Source organism: Saccopteryx bilineata, chromosome 1, assembly GCF_036850765.1.
Source record: "Saccopteryx bilineata isolate mSacBil1 chromosome 1, mSacBil1_pri_phased_curated, whole genome shotgun sequence".
NCBI classification, from domain to species: Eukaryota; Metazoa; Chordata; class Mammalia; order Chiroptera; family Emballonuridae; genus Saccopteryx; species Saccopteryx bilineata.
Window position 1 is genome coordinate 158,562,552 of NC_089490.1, and position 24,572 is coordinate 158,587,123.

Below are 24,572 nucleotides of genomic sequence, written 5' to 3' on the forward strand. Positions count from 1 at the left end.
TCCACACTATTGTTTTTTCCTGACCTCTTTAGCTTCTCTCTCTGTCCTCTCTCTCATTCAAAGATAAAATAAAAGCTCAGTTCTTAATAATTGGATTCACCAAAATGTTACTCCACCTCCTGGATTAGATGCCAAGCTCAGATTTCTGTCAGGTCTTCCATAATGCCCAAATCCAGAATGCTTTTATCCCCCTGAATGCCCCTGGTATTCTGTGCTATTCTTATGGCTTCTATCACAGTCTATTTCACAATAAAGTCATGGTGTTATTTGTCCAGCCTTTATTATTAAATTATAAAAAGCTCCTTGAGTATGGATTTTATATTTTCTCTCCCCTAGTATATAACATGGAATTAAACTCAACACAGAAAAGACACAGTGAGTGGGGGGAGGGAAAAAATGAATGCTAATAAAAACTAGGCAGAATTTGTGATGCCCACGTATTCTGATTAAGGTTAATATATGGATATAGTGTGTGTGTGTGTGTGTGGTCTCTGTCTTCATCTAAGGCAAGTGAGTAATATGGCAGTTTAATGGGGTAGGGGGAAACAGTGAGCCGGAAGTCAAGAAATCTGAGTGCTAATCCCTTTCTCACACACACTGCTAGTGTGAGAGCTTGTGTGTATCACTTTCCCACTTGAGCTTTGGTTTGACATGTAAGGCCCTTTCTTGTTCTTACAGACTGTCTTATGGGGTCTATGTCTCACTGCCTCTTCTTTTGATAGGGCAGTGGCAAGTTTGAACACTCCCTTCATGCCGGCAAACCCCAATGTGCCCCTGATGGAGATAATCAAAGCCAACCCTGTTTGGGATTACCAGCTCTATTTCCAAGAACCGGTAAGTCTGGGGCACTGAGAGCAATGATCCTAGCAAGGTATTGTTCTTCTTTCTCCTTTGTTTCTACTTTTCCCCATTGGCTTGATGTATCTTTGTCTCCTTTAATTTTCTGTAGCATTGGTCAGAAGTGATTTTAAAAATGGGCTTAGGTGAAACTGACTCTGGAGCTCAGCTGGTCCTTCCCAGGTGATGACGCATTTCTGCATGTGCGTTCTTGGGATAGGAAGGGGAACGGGAGTGGGGGAAATGGCCACCAGCTTCTCCTGATTCTTCAAAACTGTAGAATTGGGGAGTGAGTGCTAGTTTGGAACTGTCCTCTCTTAGTTCTCTGACTGAGAGGGTGGTAGAACCCACCTCTTGTTGGCGACAGCTCCGGCCTCTTGCCAGGGACCTGGTATCACGACTTCTTGAGGAGTAAGTTTGTGATTACAGGGAGCAGCAGAGCTGAAAGCCCTGCACTGGTCCATACTGTGCTTGGGAGATGTGGGCGAGGGCATTGCTAGGTGTCACCCCATGTGTCACACATCCCAAGATGCCCCTTTGAGCTCGGGTGACATGTGTGATAGAGTGTGACTGCCCTGTTTCACGGGGATTCCCTGAGAGCACCATTGTGAGTCAGCATCCTCTGGCCTGCCCCCCACCCTGCAGCTGACCTCATCCATTTGTGGACACTGGACTCCAGTGTCCAGCTACACCTGAGTAATTCCAGAAAGGATCAAAGAAGTTTCCTTAAAACTATAAAGAGAGAAGAGGGGGTCGGTTAATAAACAGAGAGCACAGGAGTGTGTCCTCACATCTCCCCCATGGCTCTTGCCCTTCCGATGCTCGAAGATGGCCTGTTTCCAGTGAGAGTCACAGCCACCCCAGTTTTAATTTGACAAGAAACTTTTTTCTTTTTCTTTTTCTTTTTTCTTTTTATTTTTTTGTATTTTTCTGAAGCTGGAAACGGGGAGAGACAGTCAGACAGACTCCCGCATGTGCCTGACCGGGATCCACCCGGCACACCCACCAGGGGCTACGCTCTGCCCACCAGGGGGCGATGCTCTGCCCCTCCGGGGCGTCGCTCTGCCGCGACCAGAGCCACTCTAGCGCCTGGGGCAGAGGCCAAGGAGCCATCCCCAGCGCCCGGGCCATCTTTGCTCCAATGGAGCCTTGGCTGCGGGAGGGGAAGAGAGAGGCAGAGAGGAAGGAGGGGGGGGGTGGAGAAGCAAATGGGCGCTTCTCCTATGTGCCCTGGCCGGGAATCGAACCCGGGTCCCCTGCACGCCAGGCCGACGCTTTACCACTGAGCCAACCGGCCAGGGCTAAGAAACTTTTTTCTAAGAACGACTTTAATTGATAAGATGGAGCCTTGAAAGAGGAAGTTTTTCATTTGAGCCATAACCTGACTCTTTCAAAAAGACACCAGAAGCCTCCATCGATATCATGAAAAGATGCTTGACACATCACATCCTCCGTTGAAGTCAGGGCCCTTCCGAACCACAGCCCAAAGTGTGGGAAGAGCAAGCTTCCTTTGGCTTGAATTGAATCAAAATGCCTTTAATTCATTTGAAGTAGTCTTGATCTTGAAGGATGGCTATGATTAGATGGTGTATTAGTCAGATAGCCCCCTTCTCATTGGGTTCTCATGTGGTATATCCTCTGTGTGTGTGTGTGTGTGTGTGTCCAGATTTTCTCTTCTTATAAGGACACCTGTCATAGTGGATTTGAGTCTACCCAAAAGGCTTCATTTTAATTACCTCTTTAAAGATCTTATCTCCTAATACCATTACATCCTGAGCTACTAGGGTTTAGGACTTCACAGGAATTTCGAAGAGACAGAATTCATCCCATAACAGATGGGTAAATTAGGCAAAAAAAAGGACAGTGTCCCTTGTGAAAGAAACAGGAGGATAACAGGAAGGTGACAGGGAGGCTGAAGGGTGAGGACTGTGAGAAACTGACGTGTTTAGAGTGAGATCTGGGTGAGTGGGGCTGGAAGGAGGTGGGTACCCTTGTGCAGAGCCTGGAAAGTAGGCCCCACTTTGTGGTCGATGCCAGCAGTGCTGGAGACGCACAGTAGGTTCACCACCCCATCGTAGGTGGCTCCAAGAGAATTCCGTCAGCTGACTAGAAATCGGAAGCCCAGTCTGAGATGAGGTGTCCGCTGTCACCCTTCCCAGCTGTGTGCTTCAGCCAGGCACAGCTCACAGCAGAGAAGTGTCTGGTGAGGGGGAGAGAGATGAAGTGGTGGTTCTCGGTTCCTGAGTGATGGCTCAGTGGGCTTTGGGAATTGAGAAAGGCACAGTCCCAGACTAAATTAGGAAACTGGTGTCTGGGTCCCTCTCACCTCTGATCTAACCCATTCTCAACTTCTGGTTCTGTTTGACCTTCACACCGAGTCCAGCCCCCTCCCACTGTTCTCTGTGTGCCCAGAGCTCACCTCCCAGAGGACCCAGCCCAGGGGTCAGGAACCTATGGCTCACGAGCCATATGTGGCTCTTTTGATGGCTGCATCTGGCTCGCAAACAAATATTTAATTTAAAAAAATGTTAAAGCCCTGGCTGGTTGGCTCAGCGGTAGAGCGTCGGCCTGGCGTGCAGGGGACCCGGGTTCGATTCCCGGCCAGGGCACATAGGAGAAGCGCCCATTTGCTTCTCCACCCCCCCCTTCCTTTCTGTCTCTCTCTTCCCCTCCCGCAGCCAAGGCTCCATTGGAGCAAAGATGGCCCCGGGCGCTGGGGATGGCTCCTTGGCCTCTGCCTCAGGCGCTAGAATGGCTCTGGTTGCAACAGAGCAATGCCCCAGATGTGCAGAGCATCGCCCCTGGTGGGCGTGCTGGGTGGATCCCGGTTGGGCACATGCGGGAGTCTGTCTGACTGTCTCTCCCCGTTTCCAGCTTCAGAAAAATACAAAAAAAAAATGTTAAAAATATAAAACATTCTCATGTATTACAATCCATTCATTCATTTCCTACCACTCATGTTCATGGTTGTGGTTGGCTGGAGCCAATCACACCTGTCCTCCGGGACAACACCAAATTTTTATTGGATAATGCACACATACACAGATTGTTGTATGGCTCTCACGGAATTACATTTTAAAATATGTGGCGTTCATGGCTCTCTCAGCCAAAAATGTTCCTGACCCCTGACCCAGCCCCACAGGTCTCTTCCATCACCTCGAATGCCTCCTTCATCTCAGTCACTTCTCACCCTCCTGATTTCTTCCCCAACCAGCCCCCATGCCCTGTGCATAGGGTTCAACAGACCCTCGACACTCAGGCCCCGACTGTTGGGTGCCCCGTGTGGAGAATCCAAAGAGAGAGGGAGGGCATGGGGGTTTGTGCCCACTGCTTTCTCTACAATCTCGTTTCCTTTTTCTCTTTTAAATCCTTTTGAATTGAATATTCACAGGAAGACTCCTATCTGCTGTAAAACAAAGATGCCTTGTACTGTGTGTGAGGGATTGGGCATTACAGATATTTTTAAGTGTCAGAAATGTTTTGACTGGTGTTATTTGTGAAGAATTAATATTCATTATTTCATCTAAGAAATATACTGATCACAAAAATTAGGGAATATTTCGCCTGACTAGGTGATGGCGCAGTGCATAGAGCATCAGACTAGGATGTGGAGGACCCAGGTTCGAGACCCCGAGGTCGCCAGCTTGAGTGTGGGCTCATCGGGTTTGAGCAAGGTTCACCAGCTTGAGCCCAAGGTTGCTGACTCGAGCAAGGGGTCACTCGGTCTGTTGTAGCCCCCCCCCTCAAGACACATATGAGAAATCAATCAATGAACAACTAAGAAGCCACAACAAAGAATTGATGTTTCTCATCTCTCTCCCTTTCTGCCTGTCTGTCCCTATCTATCCCTCTCTCTGACTCTCTCTCTCTGTCTCTGACACACACACACACACACACACACACAATTAGGGACTATTTCAAAATGAATATGAAGTAATTAAAAAAGGAAGCATTTTTTTATTAAACAAGAACATCAGAAAAACAAACGACAAGTCAAAGAAAGTTGTTTGATTATGCAATGAAATGCAAACCCGACTTGTATTTCATTGATGAAAATGCACTATACAGAAGACTGAAAGTACTGGAGTATCTGCATGTTCCCTGATCCTCTATTTTTGTGAGCAGAGGTGTACAGCTTCTATTATGCTCTAGTTTCAGGAGGGATCTAGAGATGAGTAACAACCTCTGAGGGTTTACGCAGTCCCCGGGAGGACAGGCAGTAATGAATACCTGGAGAACGAGGCAGCATAAAGGACAAATGGAGGCGCAGCCTACTCCGGGAGCCCATAAGAAAACACAGTTAATTTTTACCAAAAGAGAGCATTTGCACTGGACCTGAAAAGAGGAGTAAGATTTGGATGGGTGGATATGAGAGAGGACATTCCAGCCTGAGGGACGAAGGGCTGAAGTTGCATACAGAACTCCTGTAACCACGGATAAACATCACGGGAGATGGGAGAGAGTTTCTAACAAAATTGTCAGTGATCCTTAAGGTGATTTTGGAAAGTCTGGAACATCTTGAAATCACCCACAGAAATTAATGTCTGCATAACTTTTTCCAGGGAAAGAGTCCCTAACTTTCATCAGAACCTTACTAACTCAGTAAAGGCTAAGAGCTGCTGGACGGGATGGGCCTGGTGCTTCAGGTGAGGTGCGCGGAGCGGCAGCCCGGACGTCACCTGGGAGCTTGCAGGAAATCCCTGTGATCTACCCAACAAGAGCCTGCATTTGAACGACATGCTCATTAACTGCTTGAGGAAGTCCTCCCAGCGTTGACAGCTTGTGTTCTGTTCTCCAGTCCCGTGATCCTCACACGTCATCAGAATGCAGGGCTAGTTAAAACCCAGATTGCTAGACCCCAGCCCCAGAGTCCTGATACAGGAGTTTAGTTGGGGCCAAAGGATTCACATTTCCAACAAACTCGTAGGTGATGCTGACTCCTCTGGTCCTGGAACCACATCTCTAGAACCATTACTGTAGCCCCAAGAGAGGGGCTAATCTAGCCCTTTTCCAGGCGGTGGTGTGCTGATGGCCCCATCCTCCTCAGTACACGAGAGACCTCTGGGCTGGTTCAGTGAAGGATTGCTGGGGTGGATCACGGGGGCCTTGGCTGTCTCGCTCATATAGGGACCCTTGATTGCAGTGATTCCCAGACCTTCTGGTCCAGGCTCCCCCTACACTCTTAAAAAGTATTAAGGACTTTGAAGAGTTTTAGTAAATGTGGATTATATCTCTATCTGTTGCTATTTACCCTACTAATTATACATTTAAAATAATAATTCATTTTAAAAATAACATGTCCATATTAATGTAAACAACATTTTTATTTTTAAACAAAATTTTGTTATCCTTAAAAAATTTAGTGAATAAGTAGCATTGTTCTACTTTTCTCAAATTCCTTTTATGTCTGGCTGAATAGCAACTGCTGGTTCTCTTAGCTGCCTCTGCATTCAGTCTGTGGATGGCACAGGTGGAACCTCTGGGAAATTACAGGGGTGCTTATGAGAGCGTGCGAGTGAAAAGGAGCCATGACATGTTAGTATTACCATGGAATGATCTCTCGTGGGTCCCCCAAAAGGACCGCAGGGCTCCCTACGCTTTTTCCAGACTACACTTTGAGAAATATTGCTTTTTTAAAGTTGTATTAATGTAATTACAGGAAATAGAAAAATGGAAGTAGTAGCTTCATATTATGTTTTGATCAAACTTCATTTCGAGTATCAATGAGATTTAACTCATTAAAATTCTTCTTCTTTGGCCCTGGCCAGTTGGCTCAGTGGTAGAGCGTCAGCCTGGCATGCAGGAGTCCCAGGTTCGATTCCCGGCCAGGGCACACAGGAGAAGCGCCCATCTGCTTCTCTACCCCTCCCCCTCTCCTTCCTCTCTGTCTCTCTCTTCCCCTCCTGCAGCCAAGGCTCCATTGGAGCAAAGTTGGCCTGGGTGCTGAGGATGGCTCTATGGCCTCTGCCTCAGGCGCTAGAATGGCTCTGGATGCAACAGAGCAACGCCCCAGATGGGCAGAGCATTGCCCCCTGGTGGGCGTGCCGGGTGGATCCCGGTCAGGCACATGCGGGAGTCTGTCTGACTGCCTCCCCGTTTCCAACTTCAGAAAAATACCAAAAAAAAAAAAAAAATCTTCTTCTTTATTATTTTTAAATTTTTAAAATATCCATAACAAAAATTTACCATTTGAACCATTTTAAGTGCATAGTTCAGTGGCATTTAGCACAGCCACATTGCTGTGTAACCACCACCTCCATCCATCCCCAGAACTCTTTTCATCTAGAAGAACTAAAATGCTGTCACTCCCCCCCCCCACGTCCTGGCAACCCCCATTCTGTTTCTTGTCCCTATGAATTTGACTTCTCTGAGTGAAATCATACAGTATATGTTCTTTTGTGTCTGGCCGATTTCACTTAGCATCATGACCTCAGGGTTCACGCATGTTGCAGCACATGTCAGAATTTCCTTCCTCTTTAAGACTAAATTACGACCTACTCTATGTGTAGATGATGTTTTGTTTCTTCATTCACCCATCGGTGGACAGTTGGGTTGCAACTACTGCTTTTGTTGAGTGCCACATGCCAGTTAGTTCTGCTCACAACAGCACTGTGGCATGTCTCCTGTCTTTCAGCTGAGCAAGCAGAGACTGACAGGCTCACTAACTGGCCTGATACTAGGGACACGACTGGGTCAGCATCTTGGCCTTGTCTCCTTTGACTTCAAAGCCCACGTGCCTCCCTTTGTGCCATGCTGGGAGGGAGCTTGACTTTATTGTGTCTTACACATCCTAGCAGGGAGGAGAGGAGCAGCCCTAGTGAGACAAAATTTTTGGTTTCAAAGGTTAATACAGTCATTGTGAAAAAATCAATGCCTCTATTGTTCTATTATTGCAGCTGAATTTAAAATCTGCAAGAAGAGTTTAGTGGTGGTTTTGTTTCTAAGAACAGAACCTCTTGGCAAGGAAATCTTAGAAATTCAAATTAGTGATCTGGCCGCTGAAAAAAAACCCAGGAGCCCTGCGGGGGTGGTCAGGATAGGTACAGAGCTGGGTCTTAAGGAGAGACCATTCACCTGGGTTCTGCCAGCATGTCTGTTGCCTACTCAGTAACGAGGCAAGTCCCTTCTTCTCTCTGGCCCTCAGTTTCCTTGTCTAAAAAAAGGATGGTCTCATTGGATGGTTTTCAAACAGGTATAACTGCAAATGTAAGCCGAATTCAGGCTAATAAGTAAAACATAACATGTTCAGCAACTCTTTGCTTCAGGGATGGGTGTTGGTAGCCAGCCCTTCCTTCCTGACTCTCTCCTCCCAACAAAGTCCCCACTGCTCTCCATCCTGGGAGAGCCATATGTGAGGGTTCAAGGTCATTTGGGACTCATTCGGCCTAAGGGAGGCTCCAGTCTGTGGAGATGCATCCATCCCTCCCACCTCTTGGTCCTGTTTGCTGAGCACTGCAGGATGTGCTTAAACCAGCTCCAACTTTAAATCCAGCTATCGCCTCGCCCTGGCCAGTTGGCTCAGTGGTAGAGCGTTGGCCTGGCGTGCAGGAGTCCTGGGTTCAATTCCCGGCCAGGGCACACAGGAGAAGTGCCCATCTGCTTCTCCACCCCTCCCCCTCTCCTTCCTCTCTGTCTCTCTCTTCCCCTCCCTCAGCGAGGCTCCACTGGAGCAAAGATGGCCCCGGGCACTGAGGATGGCTCTGTGGCCTCTGCCTCAGGTGCTAGAATGGCTCTGGTTGCAACAGAGCAACGCCCCAGGTGGGCAGAGCATCACCCCCTGGTGGGCATGCCAGGTGGATCCCATTTAGGTGCATGCGGGAGTCTGTATGACTGCCTCCCCGTTTCCAACTTCAGAAAAATACAAAAAATAAAATATCCAGCTCCCCTCTCCCCCAGCTCTTTGAATTTTTAGCCTATGTGTTCACTGTCTTGTCCTGAGAATCTGCCAAGTCTGGTGGAATTAAAAGGTATGGTTTGTTTTGTTTTTTGTTGGTTTTTTTTTGTTTTTTTATTTTGCTTCTCAGAGAAGGGATAATAAGATAGCATTTGTATTAGTAAGAAAGGGAAGATGAGGAGGCAGCTCTGGGCAGCAAAGACAATCAGCTGAGTAATTTCAGCAGAACCTGTTCTATATTTTAAATCTTAATGATTCTTCATGTTTCGCTTAGCCTGAGGATATGGCATAGCCCCCTTGCCTTTGTCCAGGATGTCCTGTTAACCCTGCCCTCTTCCACCTCTCAACACCGTTTTATCTTTACTTCTTCTTAGCAGTATGTATGTATTGTTATTTACAGGGTAGGGAGTAGTACACACACACACACACACACACACGTGTGTTTTGTGTGCATGCGCCCATGCTTCTGGAGCCATATAACAAGATACAGGCAGATTTCAAGCACCAAAACCAACTTTTAAGTATTTAACCAGCTCAGAAACTAGAGAGTGGAGAGAAAACGTAAGGAAAGGAAATTTTAAATAGTAGTGGAGGAAGAAGGTTTCGCCTGGCCGAAGGGCACCTGGATGTCCACAGTGATCTTTCTTCCTCACAGTGTTGAGTTCCAATTCCTCCGACACCCTGTCCCTTAGGCAGCAGGGATAGCTGGTGACTTGTTACAGACTTTATTTTGTAAGTAATTTACGCTTGCTACCCAAAAAAAAGTACTGAGTTGTGTAAACTAAAATGTCAACTGCCTCCTTCATTCATTGAGAGCTAGCTACTTGGAATAGTTTGGTTTATCCCATTTTTAAAGAATATGCTTTTAAGTAAGTGTGTGTACATGAGTGTATAAATAATTTTTAAAAACATTTTAAAAAATGTTTTATTTATTGATTTTTGAGAGGAGGAGAGAGAGCAAGGTGGTGGTCGGAGGGGGCGACCACCCCCTTGGGTCTGGAACAGGAAGCATCAACTTCCTGGGAGGAACAGGAAGCATCAACTCGTAGTTGCTTGTGATGACTGGGCAAACCTGGGGCCTCAAACCGTGACCTCAGCATTTCAGATCAACACCATATCCATTGTGCTACCACAGGTCAGGCTTAAAAGTTTTATTTATTTATTTATTTATTTATTTATTTATTTATTTTTAGAGAGAGAGGAAGAGAGAAGCATCAAATTTTGTTGTTTCACTTATCTATTCATTGATTGATTCCTGTATATGCTCTGACCAGAGAAATGAACCTACAACCTTGGTATATTGGGATGATGCTCTACCCCAGGGGTAGTCAACCTTTTTATACCTACCGCCCACTTTTCTATCTCTGTTAGTAGTAAAATTTTCTAACCGCCCACCTGTTCCACAGTAATGGTGATTTTTAAAGTAGGGAAGTAACTTTACTTTATAAAATTTATAAAGCAGAGTTACAGCAAGTTAAAGCATATAATAATAATTACTTACCAAGTACTTTATGTCGGATTTTCGCTAAGTTTGGCAGAATAAATCTTTATGAAACAACTTACTATAGTTAAATCTATCTTTTTATTTATACTTTGGTTGCTCCGCTACCACCCACCATGAAAGCTGGAACGCCCCCTAGTGGGCAGTAGGGACCAGGTTGACTACCACTGCTCTAACCAATTGAGCTACCTGGTCAGGGCCATCATGCATTTTTATTTTTAAGTGAGAGGAGGAGAGATAGTGAGACAGACTCCCACATGTGCCCTGACTGGGATTCACTTGGCAACCCCTGTTTGGGGCCAATGCTCAAATCAAATGAGCTATCCTCAGAGCTTGAAGCTGATGCTTGGAGCAACCGAGCTGTCTTCAGTGGACAGAGGCACCTGACATCTAGGCAGAAAGAGAAAACTATTTACTACTCTCGGCAGCTGGGCCAGGCAGGCAGGAGAGAGATGAGGCCTCAGTGCCTGGGCCAAGGTTTGAACCCATGGAGCCACTGGCTGCGGGAAAGGAAGAGGGAGAGAAGGGGGGAAGGGGAGGGGGAGAAGCAGATGGTTGCTTCTCATGTGTACCCTGACCGGGAATTGAACCCAGGACATTTATATGCTAGGTCAATGCTCTACCCATTGAGCAAACCAGCCAGGGTTCATAAATTTCAATATAAATTGAACCATTCTACTTTTTTATTTAAAAGATCTTAGTTTTTCCTGTCAGCACATATAGATTTATCTCATTCCTTTTAGTGATGCCTGGTGCTTCATAACAAAGATAGCCCATGATTTATTTAACCAGTCCTCATTGAGGGACATGATTTTGATGGTTTTTCACAGCTGAATAATAGATTTGAAGAGCAAGCACCACCACGAGCTACCTTACACACCAGTCTTTATCATGGTTTTTGTTTTTGTGTCATCCCTGGAAGAAACCCTTGGCATTTCAATTTTGTTTTCTTAAGTGGGTAGTGTTATTATGTTATAGTGAAAAGAACCAGCTACCATGGGATTTAAAGTCTGGGGTTCTCATTTCCAATCTGGCCACTTATAATCCATCTTCAAACAAGGTCACATTTCAACCTGAGGGTCTTCACCCTCAACATGGCCTTCCCAACTCAGGGCCATTGTGACTCACGGAAGAGTCCGCACGGGACCGGTGTCAGAGTGCTGCAGGTCTTCGCGTGGCCCGCCGAGCCCGGCCTCCTCTCTCTCCCGCCTGCCTGGCCCGCTGCCGAGAGTAGTAAATAGTTTTCTCTTTCTGCCTAGATGTCAGATGCCTCTGTCCACCGGCATCCTCAACTCCAGGGGCGACCACCCCAGCTGTGTGTCCTGGCTTGTTTTGAGATAATTTCCCCAGAGTTTCAGAGGAATTCAAGTAATTGTCAAGGTATCCAAAACGTGAGGCAGAGCTGCTGGCCGCAACCCCCTGATTAGGGGGATGCGCCCAGTGGTGGGATTCAAATAGTTTAACAACCGGTTCTCTGTCCTAATGACCATTTTAAGTATAAAAAAACGATATACTGAAAAGTAGTTTATTATTTTATGCATTTAATACTTAAATAAGAACAGTAAAAGAGGTACACAACACTAGACTATAAGAATGAGTTTTAAAATATTAATGAAAAAACATTAAATAATACCTGACAAAAGGAGATGTTTTCTCTGAACATATGTACCCTGATTTATCAATGTCACCCCATTAAAATTAATTTTTTTAAAAACCTGACAAAAAACAATACAACTTGTCACCCCCTGGTTGTTTGGCACTTTTTCTGTTTACGTTATATGTTTGTTTACTGAAGTAACAAGCACAAAGGAATTAAAATGTAATATTTCATTAAAGGTATAATGAGTTTTATGAAATGAATAAATAAATATTACAAGCATAATTTCATCAAATTTTTTTCACCTATGGATGGAATGAATATTATCAAGGGTGCTTAGAATATGCTGTTGGACAGATGAACATTAAAAAAGAGTAAGGAATGTAAATTTGTGATTTCCACATTGGGCGGCTGCCCAGGTGCCTGGACTACCTTAGAGAGAACCCTAATTACAAATGCCATTTTAATAACTGGTTCACTGAACTCAACAAAAATTATATATTGGTTGTGCCAAACCAGTGCAAACCTGCTTAATCCCACCACTGGACACGCCCATCTTCCCTCTGAGCCAGTGTCTGTGGTCTTAGCTGTAGAGGCATGAAAGTGGCCTGAGCTCACGCTTTGTGGGAGCTGCCATTTGATTTAAGCGGCTGTCTCCACTGGCTTAGCCATGGAACAATAGACTCAATTAAGGGCATCTTCATCTTGGAAAGAACAAAGGGGAGATTAAAGAGACGGTCCACTGGGGTGGTGAAGAGGGAGGATGTCTCTGAGGATGTCTGAGTTGGAAATGGCGGCCAGCTATGGCCTCGCAGCTGTCAGAACCTCCCAGGCAAATGAGGCGGTTGAGAATGCCACCCCTGCCAGCACTCGGGTAGAAAGTCTAAACAAACTTGGTCTTTATTGTACCTACTTTTCTGGGGCTCTGCTGACAGTGACTTGGAAATGTGATGGGGAGTAAAATGAGGGGAGGCATAAAGAGATGTCTGAGTGTTTGATCCTGGGATCCTGGGAGCCTCTCCCGCCCAGCCCACCCATGGGTCAGCACACATATCGTCCTGCTGCTCTGTGGGCCCCATGGAACCCAGAGGTTAACTGTTTTGTTTTTCTTACCTACCCCTCAAATCAAGAAACTTTTTTTTTTTTTGTATTTTTCTGAAGCTAGAAACGGGGAGAGACAGTCAGACAGACTCCCGCATGCGCCCAACTGGGATCCACCCGGCACGCCCACCAGGGGGCGATGCTCTGCCCCTCCGGGGTGTCGCTCTGTTGCTACCAGAGCCACTCTAGCACCTGGGGTAGAGGCCAGGGAGCCATCCCCAGCACCCGGGCCATCTTTGCTCCAATGGAGCCTCGGCTGCCGGAAGGGAAGAGAGAGACAGAGAGGAAGGAGAGGGGGAGGGGTGGAGAAGCAGATGGGCGCTTCTCCTGTGTGCCCTGGCCGGGAATCGAACCCGGGACTTCTGCACTCCAGGTCGACGCTCTACCACTGAGCCAACCGGCCAGGGCAAGAAACTTTTTGAGGTGGTGGAGTAGTTTCCTAAGGCTGCCGTAACAAATGACTATAAACTTGGTAGCTTAAAACAACAGAAGTTTATTCTCTCACAGTTCTGGAGGCCAGCAGTCCAAAACCAAGGTGTTAGGAGGCTTGATTCCTTCTGGGGGTGCTGAGGGAGAATTTGTTCCATGCCTCTCTCCTAGCTTCTGTTGGTTTCCGAAAACCCTTGGTATTCCTTGACTTGGAGGTCCATTCCTCATCTTGAGATCCTGATTTAATTATATCCACCAATACCCTATTTTCAAATAAGGTTACATTCATAGGTACTGGGCATTTGTTCTTGGAATCACTATTCAAACCACTAGGGCAGTGGTTCTCAAAGTGTGTGCCAGGGTGCACTGGTGCATCCTAGAAGATTTCCAGGTGTGCTCTATGGTATTCCAGAGAAATATGTGCCTGTTGGGGACCAAAAAAACCCCAAGGTTTTTGGAGTTTAGATTTGGGGGGGAATAAAGGTATGGGGAATTGGCTATAAGCTGACAGTCTGCCCAACCCCTCACCTCACTAGCCTGATTAGGTTGCAAAAGGCTGTTAAGCTGTGGTGCTGGATTGTTTACACTACCCCCATGTTCCATGGAAAGACTGGAGGCAAGTTTCTTCTATCTTTTGTTTGGTGTAATGTTAAGATGATATGTATGGTGGGAGTTTTCTGTACTCAACACAATTAAGAGTGAAAAGAGAGGAATTCTTCAATGTATTGACAAGGAAATGAGAGTTTGCCTTTCAAATATATGCCCAAACACTGAAGAAATCACTAGGACACATCAAGCTTATGTTTCTCATAAACACAAGAATGAAAAAACTTAACACATTTGTGCCGGACCTGCCGAATTTACTAAATCTTACTAAGAATGTATCTATATATATAAAAAGATAACTTTTTTGTTTCTTTTATTTTTTGATCCCTTTTTTACAAATTCTAAAAAGCACAACTCAAAAAATGTAACATAAAAATGTTTTTTAATGTCAGAATAAATTTAATTTTGTCATATTTATTTCATTTAATTACCATAAAAGCACACTTGGACTTTATATATTTTTCTTTAATATTTGACTTAATTATTATAACATATCTCAGAAATTTGTATATAGTGCGCCTACAATTATTTGTAGGATTTTAAATGTGCCCCACTTCAAAAAATTTGAGAACCACTGCACTAGGGTGAGGTATGATGATGCTGAGGTATGCATAAAAAATGTATTTCATCAAACACTACATTTTAATATTATTTATTCATTCATTTTAGAGAGGAGAGAGAGAGAGAGAGAGAGAGAGAGAGAGAAAGGAGGAGCAGGAAGCATCAACTCCCATATGTGCCTTGACCAGGCAAGCCCAGGGTTTTGAACTGGCGACCTCAGTGTTTCCAGGTCAACACTTTATCCACTGCGCCACCACAGGTCAGGCAAACACTACATTTTATTTATTGGTTTAAAAAAATTATTTTATTTTATTTTATTTATTTATTTATTTATCTTGTATTTTTCTGAAGCTGGAAACGGGGAGAGACAGTCAGACAGACTCCTGCTTGCGCCCGACTGGGATCCACCCGGCACGCCCACCAGGGGGCGACGCTCTGCCCCTCCGGGGCGTCGCTCTGCCGCAACCAGAGCCACTCCAGCGCCTGGGGCAGAGGCCAAGGAGCCATCCCCAGCGCCCAGGCCATCTTTGCTCCAATGGAGCCTTGGCTGTGGGAGGGGAAGAAAGAGACAGAGACAAAGGGGGGGGGTGGAGAAGCAAATGGCGCTTCTCCTATGTGCCCTGGCCAGGAATCGAACCCAGGTCCCCCGCACGCCAGGCCGATGCTCTACCGCTGAGCTAACCGGCCAGAGCAATTTTTTTTATTTTAGAGAGAGAAAAAGAGAGAGGAAACATTGATTTGTTGTCCCACTTATTCATGCATTTATTGGTTGATTCTTGTATGTGCCCTGACCAGGGATCAAACCTGTAACCTTGGTGTATTGGGATGATACTAACTGACTGAGCTACCTGGCCAGGGCCTTGTTTATTGGTTTTAAAGTTAATTGTAATGATCAAACTGAGGAGTGTGACATGATATCCAGATGAATATGTGTATCAGATAGTTGGAAAGATGTCTCAGGAATAAGGGCAAACCTAGAGATACTGATCTATAAGCCGTGGAAACCAAGGAGGAAAGAATTAGAACAGGGGTAGTCAACCTTTTTATACCTACCACCCACTTTTCTATCTCTGTTAGTAGTAAAATTTTCTAACCGGCCACCAGTTCCACAGTAATGGTGATTTATAAAGTAGGGAAGTAACTTTACTTTATAAAATTTATAAAGCAGAGTTACAGCAAGTTAAAGCATATAATAATAATTACTTACCAAGTACTTTATGTCAGATTTTCACTAAGTTTGGCAGAATAAATCTTTATGAAACAACTTACTATAGTTAAATCTATCTTTTTATTTATACTTTGGTTGTTCCGCTACTGCCCACCATGAAAGCTGGAACGCCCACTAGTGGGCGGTAGGGACCAGGTTGACTACCACTAAATTAGAAGTTCCCTTCTTACTTTGAGTGTCTGTGAATTTAAGTTTAAAATAAAGAAGAGGGGGAGAGAAATAGGTCTGGTTAGTAAGAAAGGCCGAAAGATTCTGGTGAATTCTCCTAAGCTTGGTTTCTTTTTTATTTTATTTTTTTAATTTTTCTGAAGTGAGAAGCAGAGAGGCAGAGAAGACAGACTCCTGCATACACCCAACTGGGATCCACCCAGCATGCCACCAGGGGGCGATGCCCTACCCATCTGGGGTGTTGCTCTGCTGCAACTGGAGCCATTTTAGCACCTGAGGCCGAGGCGAGGCCATGGAGCCACCCCCAGTGCCCGGGCCAACTTTGCTCCAATGGAGCCTTGGCTGTGGAAGGGGAAGAGAGAGATAGAGAGAAAGGAGAAGGGGAAGGGTGGAGAAACAGATGGGCGCTTCTCCTGTTTGCCCTGGCCGGGAATCAAACCCGAGACTTCCACAGGCCAGGCTGATGTTCTACCACTTAGCCAACCAGCCAGGACCCATGCTTGGTTTTTTATTCTTTAAGTCATGCACACCATTTCTAAGTAGACTATTAGGAAATCTTTATTCTCAAACAACCTCACAGTACTCTGAGACAAAGCTCCAGGATTCATAAAATTCCAAAGACTTTTTTTCTAGGAATTTCTTTTAGAATCTAGAACTTGCTTCAGTTTGCCTGCCCCAGGTGATAGCTTTTGGGTAATAGTAGATCAGATGCTTTCATTTGACTTTGTTCTGTAGATTAGTGCAAGGTTTTTCAACTGCTGTTCTGTGGACCAATCTGCCACAAATTCATGTGGGCCCCACACCCTGATGTTGTATGAAGGTTATAGACCCAATGATCTTAGTTGAATTGGCTTATGCTTAGGGTGATTTCTGCCTTAGCAGTCCCTGAAATAATTCTATTTTCACACAGTCCCCAAGTGTAAAAGGTTGGAAACTCCTGGGTTAGTGCTTGGCTCTGCCTCAAGCTGGAGGTGAGTTACCTTGTTTGGTGGATATGAGCTTACAGTAGAGGGCAGGACTAGAAAAGCCACAACTCATGTGGCCATTTAGAAGATACTCCCTCCTAAGTCTTTATTTCATATTCCTTCCCTTTTTTCCTCTTTTGTTCTCTCTCTCCTCCCCATCCTTCTAGCCTTTGTTTGGGCACCTACAATTACGATGCTATGGCAGTGGGAATAAAAATATGAAGAAAATATAGTGAGATATCCCTAAGAAATTCACAGGCTGGTGAGGGGGCCAGAATCCAAAGTAGGCAATTCTGACGCAATTCGATAACTTTAAAGATCGAGATAATAATTCTGATGATGATAACGATAACCATTTACTGGCACCCCTCCTATATGTCAGGGATTGTAAGAAAATAAAACTCCCCATTTCATAGATGAGGAAACTGAGGCTCTGGAAGATTAAATTGCCCAGTTAATAACTTAGTACTGGGGCTTGAAACCGTGTTTGTTGGATTCCCAAGTCCATTGTTTAAGTCTGATGATTGGGAGCGCAAAGGGAGGAGCTCCAATCAGGTGGGCAGACAGGAACCTTTACATTGATCTGTAGGACTTAAACATAGGGCAGCACCTCGTATAAATTACGGCTGTTAGATGGCATTAGCAGGGCACACAACCAGAATACAAACATTATTAGAGCCTCCCCTGTCTGGCCCTGACCGGTGTTCTCATTTTCCCTGACGCCCTGATGTACTTCCACGTGGGTGCACAGACTTACAGTATTTCCCTTTTAGCTCCCATTGATTTTCTATTGACCCATTTGGTCTCTGTTTGCTCTTTTAAGGACCATTTGAGGGCCAAAGCCCTGTCCAGACCTCTGGGCCTGCGCAGATGCCTCCACACTCTGAGATACATCCTTGAGCTCATGAACAGCAGTGGTTTCTGGGATGGGGGCAGCTCTCAAAAAATAAGAGTGATGACATGCTGGGCTGATCCGGGGTGGGGTGAGGGGTTGGCTTACATTGATCACTTTCCTCCCAGAGCTATTTCTTGCCTCAGCATTCATCACGCAGCAGAGGGCCATGATCGATTCTCCATCATAATTGAATCTTACAGTTGTGAGGGGATTGTAATTAATGCACCAACATTACTTTCCTCAGAAAATCTTAAACTGTGGTTCCAGCACTGTCTGATGACAGATGTTTCCTTTGCTGTGGTGCTGGCATCTCGTAGATCCAGAGCTCTTGTGATTTGCAGTGTGCAGAACATATAAGATGCGGTGGAAAAGGGCTTCTTCCAGGGTGTGAGGATGGAGGGCCACTGGTCACTAGAACGCTTTCTCTACCTGGCTTCTAGGACCCTCCTCTCTGGGAACATTGCCAGGAGGAGAGGAACAAACATTTGGTCTACCTCTAGTCTGCCCGGGATCAGTCACAGAGAATCCTGGGAATAAGATGAGTGGATGCTTCCCTGCTGTCTGGGTGCTCCAAGGAGGGCACAGTAAAGGCTCTGTGGGAGCCAAGAGTAGTATTTTATTGTGCTGGGGGACGGCAGGACTTCATGGAGAAGGCAGTATTTGGGGAAGGTGTTGAAGGTTTCTTGAAGACAAACTGAGGGATATAGGTCCTCTTGGTGGAAGTTACAGTATGTTAAATCAGGGAGGTGGGAGAGCAGGGCCCCCCTTCAGAAAACACTGTGCAGTTCAATTCAGTTGTTACCTGGGTGAGCAGTTGGAAAAGAAGAGGAAAGAATAGATTGGCACTTTGCTATAGACTGAATGTTTCTGCTACTGCCCCCACCCTGCAAATTCGTATCTTAAAATCCTAACCTCTGATGTGATGTTAATAGGAAGTAGGCCCTTTGGAAGATGATTGGCTCTTGAGGTGGAGCCCTCATAAATGGATGTAGTGCCCTTATAAGAAAGACTCCAGATAGCCCCCTGCCCCTTCCACCATGTGAGGACACATTGTGAGGACACATGAGAAGATGCCGTCTATGGACCAGGAAGCGGGCTCTCACCATGAATCTGCTGGTGCTCTGACCTTGCACATCCCAGCCTCCAGACTGGGAGAAACAAATGTCTGTGTTGATAAGCCACACGATTTGTGGTTCTGTAATAGCAGCTGGAGTGGTCTAAGGCAATGGTCCCCAACCTTTTTTGGGCCATGGACTGGTTTAATGTCAGAAAATATTTTCACGGACAGGCCTTTAGGATGGGACGGATAAATGTATCACGTGACCGAGACAAGTATCAAGAGTGAGTCTTAGACCAGGGGTCCCCAAACTTTTTACACAGGGGGCCAGTTCACTGTCCCTCAGACCATTGGAGGCCCGGACTATAAAAAAAACTATGAACAAATCCCTATGCACACTGCCCATATCTTATTTTAAAGTAAAAAAAAAAAAAAAAAAAAAAAGGAACAAATACAATATTTAAAATAAAGAACAAGTAAATTTAAATCAACAAACTGACCAGTATTTCAATGGGAACTATGCTTCTCTCACTGACCACCAATGAAAGAGGTGCTCCTTCTGGAAGTGCGGCGGGGGCCAGATAAATGGCCTCAGGGGGCCGCATGCGGCCCGCGGGCCGTAGTTTGGGGACCCTTGTCTTAGACGGATGTAACAGAGGGAATCTGGTCATTGTTTAAAAATAAAACATTGTTCAGACTTAAATATAAATAAAACGGAAATAATGTAAGTTATTTATTCTTTCTCTGCGGACCGGTACCAAATGGCCCACGGACCGGTACCGGTCCGCGGCCCGGGGGTTGGGGACCACTGGTCTAAGGCACACTGTCACACTCTTACTTAGTTCCTTCACATAACACTGGTACCCTCAGGCACTGTGCTGAGGAAACCTCTTTATTTCTGAGCAGTTGCCCCTGGTGAACCCATGCCTCAGGGACAGCTGACTTTCTTGATACTGATTCTGTAACAGCTTTCTGGTCCAAGGGCTTTCAATTCCTAGAAAAGATAGATTGGATTAAAATTTATTTCCCTTTTATGTCCTAAAAATCATGGAACCAGGAGTCCTGAGCACCAGTAGATTAGAATCCCCTGATGGAGCCCAAAGCCTCTTGCCACCTGCCTCCCTGGTCCTATGTCTGGAAATGCTCCAGGCTGGGGAATTTAAGAAGGGAAGGGGAGGGAATGAATCCAGACCCTTCATTTCCAGTGAGAATCTCTTCCCCAGCCCCCAGAGTTACGTCCCAGTGCCTCGGATGATCTGCTGCAGTCCACATCCAGCCACCGCCCCCACCCTCAGGACCTCTGTTTTGTATGTTAGCATCTCTTAGACCAGTTTTCCTGGAAGTGGCCAGAGAACTATGTGTAGATGAGGCACTTAAATGTAATGAGGCTCCCGTGAGGCAAAAGTCCTGGGAATTTACTAGCACAAGGGATGTGTGTCTCATAAAATTTGCTTCTCATATGTGCCTTGACTAGGCAAGCCCAGGGTTTTGATATGGTGACCTCAGCATTCCAGGTTGACACTTTATCCACTGCACCACCACAGGTCAGGGGGATGTGTGTCTCTTTAACAAGGAAACCTTGCTGCCTTGTCCTTGGGAGACAATCCATGGGCAATGTGATGGTCTGTAATAATTTAGGTGCCAATCAAAGGAGATGGTTTTGAAGTTTCCACAGCAAAATGAGATGCGTGAATGGAACAGCTTTTAGCTTTTCCATTTGACCTCTCAGAGTCCTTGGAACCCCATTCTCTTCTCACCACACTTTAGCCCTTAACCCATTCCTGTGCCAGCCCTCCCCCATTCCCTTAAAGGGATTTTAACAAGTAGTACATTTTCACTGTAGGAATTTTGAAAAATATAAAAGTAAAGAAAGCCACCTCCATAAACCTACTTCCCAGGAGAGGACCACTGTTAGCATCTTGTATTTAATTTGTGTTTCAGGCCCTGGCCAGTTGGCTCAGCGGTAGAGTGTCGGCCCAGCGTGTAGAAGTCCTGGGTTTGATTCCCGGCCAGGGTACACAGGAGAAGCGCCCATCTGCTTCTCCACCCTTCTACCTCTCCTTCCTCTCTATCTTTCTCTTTCCCTCCTGCAGCCAAGGCTCCACTGGAGCAAAGTTGGCCCAGACACTGAGGACGGCTCCATGGCCTCTGCCTCAAGTGCTAGAATGGCTCCGGTTGTAATGGAACAATGCCCCAGATGGGAGGAAACAAAACATTGCCCCCTGGTGGGCTTGCCGGTGGATCCTGGTGGGGCGCATGCGGGAGTCTGTCTCTCTGCCTCCCTGCTTCACACTTCAGAAAAATACACACACAAAAAAATGTGTTTCAGTATGAAAATGACCACGAATACACTTTTAATGAAATTTGGGTCAGATGGACAGCAGTTGGGGGCTTCTTGCTCTCAGTCAGATCGGGGAGGAGACGGTGTCCAAGATTTTGGCAGAGTCTGTCATTTTGTTCTCTCTGTTGTTTCAGGGAGTGGCTGAGGCTGAACTGGAAGAGAACCTGAATCGGACTTTCAAAAGCTTATTCAAAGCAAGTGATGAGGTGAGGAGCACAGGGTGGGAGGATGGGAGGGCAGCTGGGTGGCAGGGAGGGGGAGCTATGGAGGGCAAAGTTCTCTGGATGGGGGAGGGGACTGGAGTGCCTGGGAAGAAGCAAGCTGGCCTTCTTTCCTTTTGTAGTCAGGGTGATTGGCATCCTCCCTCTGCTGGTCATGTTAGTGGGGAAAGTTAACATCCTCACTGCCACACTCCAGTACGGTTTTGAAACTAAAATCAAAGGATGATTATAATAGTGACAGCTGAGAAATTATAGCATTTTTACCTTACCAATTTAGCATGCATCAAAGTCTGAAATTAATTTATAATTATTTGTTATATATTTGCTATATACTATATATTTGTTATATATTATATATTAATTTATAACTACTTGTTATAATCCCTTTAAGGGAATGGGGGAGGGTTGGCACAGGAATAGGTTAAGGGCTGAAGTGTGGTGAGAAGAGAATGGGGTTCCAAGGACTCTGAGAAGTCAAGTGGAAAAGCTAAAAGCTGTTCCATTCATAATTTCAGGCTATCTCTAACCCTTTTCTTGAACAACCAGACTTGCTTATAATGGTTTACTTCTGTAACCCACACCCACCCTCCTGTCTTAGGTGTTAGTAGTCACTGTCATTACTGTTGTTTTCACATGATGGTGCCTGCTTAGACTTTCCTGTGTTTGCCACTTTCTCTGCTGATCACTTCTAGCATCTCACTCTTTTCTATATTGAGTTCAATTGCTTTCTGTCTAAAGGATTTCCTTTGTAATTTTCTCAAAAGTCTGTTAGTAGTAAACTCATAATTTTTTTTGGCTTGAAAATATCTTTTTTAAATGTTAATTTTATTGATTTTAGAGAGAGAGGAAAGGAGAGAGAGAGGCGGAAACATCCATCTGTTCCTGGATGTGCCCAGCCAGGGAATCAAACTGGCAACCTCTGTGTTTCAGGATAATTCTCTATCCAACCAAGCTATCTGGCCAAGACTGAAAATGTCTTTATTTTGCTTTCAATCTTTTTTTTTTTTTTTTTTTTTTTTTTTTTTTTTACAGAGGCAGAGATAGACAGGGACAGACAGATAGGAACGGAGAGAGATGAGAAGCATCAATCATCGTTGTGCGTTGCGACTTCTTAGTTGTTCATTGATTGCTTTCTCACATGTACCTTGACCGCGGGCCTTCAGCAGACCGAGTAACCCCCTGCTGGAGCCAGCAACCTTGGGTCTAAGCTGGTGAGCTCTTTGCTCAAGCCAGATGAGCCCGCGCTCAAGCTGGTGACCTCGGGGTCTCGAACCTGGGTCCTTTCGCATCCCAGTCCGACGCTCTACCCACTGCACCACCACCTGGTCAGGCTTGCTTTCAATCTTGAAGAATAGTTTGAGTATGGAATTCTAGGTTGACAATGTTTTTTCTTATAAAGGTTCCTGTTATTGCATGAGAAATCAGCCTCACATCTACCCTCTTATTGGTCCTTTACTGTTATCTAATCTGCAGTTTAACCCATCTCAGAAATTAAAAAAAAATTTTTTCAGTGAACACTATTTTCTTTGTAATTGAATTTATTGGGATGGCACTGATTAACAAAATTATACAGGTTTCAGATGCACAATTCTACAACACATCTTCTGTACACTGTATTGTGTGTTCACTATTCCAAGTCAAATGTCTGTCCATCACCATTTATCCCTCCATAACCTCCTCCACCTCCACCCTTCACCCTGGGTAATCACTACCCTGTTGTCCATGAGTTTTCTCTTTTTCTTTTTTTGGTCTTTTTTTTTTCTTCTTGATCCCTCCAAGCCCCCTCTCCCAGCCAATGAACATGTTTTTAATTTATGAAAGTTGTATTTGATTCTTTTTCTCATCTCTTGTTCTGTAATAATTGTTTTTCAGTTTTTTTCTTTTACATCTTTCATCATTTTAAGTATAGTCATTTTTCATTCTCTTCCCTCTCTGTCTTGCAAGTTCTATTATTTGATACTATTTGATGTTTGCTGTCTCTCTCTTTTTTTTTCTTTACAAGGACAGAGAGGCAGTCAGAGGGATAGATAGGGACAGACAGACAGGAACGAAGAGAGATGAGAAGCTTCAATCATCAGTTTTTTGTTGTAGCACTTTAGTTGTTCATTGATTGCTTTCTCATATGTGCCTTGACTATGGGGCTACAGCAGACCAAGTAACCCCTTGCTGGAGCCAGCGACCTTGGGTTTAAGCTGGTGAACTTTTTGCTCAAGCCAGATGAGACCGCGCTCAAGTTGGCGACCTCAGGGTCTTGAACCTGGGTCCTCCACATCTCAATCCACTGCGCCACCACCCGGCCAGGCTTTACTGTCTCTTGCAATGGAATTTGGGGTGTGTACATGTGTGTGAGAGAGAGAGAGAGAGAGAGAAGAGGGGGAGTTTTGTAATTTTGGTTTGTGAGCTCATCTTCAGCAGCACCGAAGCTGCAGCAGACAGCTCCAGCTGGGTTTGAGGAAAGGGGCCCTCTTGTGGTTTAGCACTTGCTGCTTTTGTCAGGCATTCTTATGGTTTTACCAGCTCATTCTCACTTTGCTTCTTGGGGGTCTCCAGATCATATAGATGGTGTAAATTCAAACCCAAGCACTTGTGAAAGCAGGCTTGTAGCTATGACTTTCTTGGTGAACGTTTTTGGTTTCTTTTTAGTACTGAACTGAATGGACCGACTGTTTTGACATCTCTCTGTCACGATGGGTGGGTTTTTCTAGCCCACCCTTTCACTGAGGACTACACGTTTCCTGGATTTACTGCAGAGGGCTGAGGAGGATCTTATCTTTAACTGCCCATCCTCCATAGGCTTAGGGTCTCATCTCTTGTTCCCATTCGTTGCAATAGCCAAGTTCTTACATCACCAAGGCCTGCAAGCACTCGGATGACAAACTTGGCCCTGAGCTTCCATTGTTAGCTCTTTCTACTTTGACCCCTGACCTTCCTTTCTTGGGAGTTTAGCATGTTTGTAATAGTCTGATGGCACTTGCCAGTCTATGTGGTGACAGGGTTTCAGATGACCTGTTCCAGCATATTTCCTTTACTTTCCCCATGACATTATTTCTAACTTTTCTCCCTACAGGTTTCTCTCACCACAAAGAAGGTCCGTGAAATGGGTAAGAGATATTCTTCAGAGGGAAGGGAGACAGGAGAGCCAGGCAAGAACCAGCTGAGCATTAATCACTT

General features: G+C 45.3%; 1 protein-coding gene across 1 annotated transcript in view; it reads left to right on the forward strand.

Annotated features, from left to right (window-relative positions):
• Positions 1-24,572, forward strand: part of EPHX2 (epoxide hydrolase 2) — a 77,087-nt gene that overhangs the window by 43,693 nt on the left and 8,822 nt on the right. The window contains exons 12-14 of the mRNA XM_066278571.1: positions 723-834; positions 21,315-21,386; positions 24,469-24,502. Coding sequence (XP_066134668.1) covers positions 723-834; positions 21,315-21,386; positions 24,469-24,502 — 218 coding nt within the window. The remainder of the gene's footprint in view (positions 1-722; positions 835-21,314; positions 21,387-24,468; positions 24,503-24,572) is intronic.